At 51.7% G+C, this 721-nt stretch overlaps 1 protein-coding gene across 1 annotated transcript in view; it reads left to right on the top strand.

Moving 5' to 3' along the window:
* Window positions 1-378: 378 nt before the first annotated feature.
* LOC114923048 (uncharacterized protein K02A2.6-like) overlaps window positions 379-721 on the top strand; it is a gene marked incomplete at its 5' end in the record, with an annotated part of 1,845 nt that continues 1,502 nt past the window's right edge. The window contains one exon of the mRNA XM_029285445.1: window positions 379-593. Within this exon, the coding sequence (XP_029141278.1) occupies window positions 379-593 (215 nt within the window). The remainder of the gene's footprint in view (window positions 594-721) is intronic.

The raw sequence follows: 721 nt of genomic DNA, 5'->3' as shown, positions 1-721 counted from the left end.
GCCTCCAAACAAACTACCTCCAAACAAACTCCTCATATACTATCCCCTCGTATGCTGCGTTGGTCCATCTTCCTCTCAGCTTATGACTATTCACTGGTCCATAAGCCTGGCAAGGAAATGGGTCATGCAGATGCTTTAAGTAGGCTGCCATTACCTACTGTGGAGCCTGATCCCGCTCCTGCTGTACACATATTGTCCATTCAGGAGTTGCCTGAAATTCCCCTCAATGCTAAGGATGTGGCTGCTGAAACTGCCACTGACCACACGCTCAAACGCGTGCTGTCATGGGTTCTATCTGGGTGGCCTGACAGGTGCCCTGCGGAGGATTTTCAATGTTTTTGGGTCAAGAGACACGAGTTGTCCACTTTCAATGGCTGCCTCCTCTGGGGATCGAGAGTTGTGATCCCGGCCTTATTGAGGGCTAGAATCTTGATTTCATTACATGAGGGCCACCCTGGAATTGTCAGGATGAAGGCGCTTGCACGCAGCCATCTGTGGTGGCCTCGCATTGACCGGGCCATTGAGTCCCAAGTCCATGGGTGTCATGCCTGCCAACAGTCCAGGCCTGAAATGCCCCAGGCCCCTGTACACAGGTGGGAGGAAACACACACTCCATGGTCTAGAATACATGTAGATTACGCTGGGCCCTTTCAGGGTCAATTCTTCCTGGTTGTTGTTGATAGCCATTCCAAATGGCTGGAGGTCGTGCCTGTGTCTTCTA

Source organism: Protobothrops mucrosquamatus, unplaced genomic scaffold, assembly GCF_001527695.2.
Source record: "Protobothrops mucrosquamatus isolate PMUCROS unplaced genomic scaffold, P.Mucros_1.0 scaffold_177, whole genome shotgun sequence".
NCBI lineage: Eukaryota > Metazoa > Chordata > Lepidosauria > Squamata > Viperidae > Protobothrops > Protobothrops mucrosquamatus.
The sequence above is the reverse complement of the archived record's forward strand: the minus strand, read 5'-3'. Positions and strand labels throughout refer to the sequence as shown.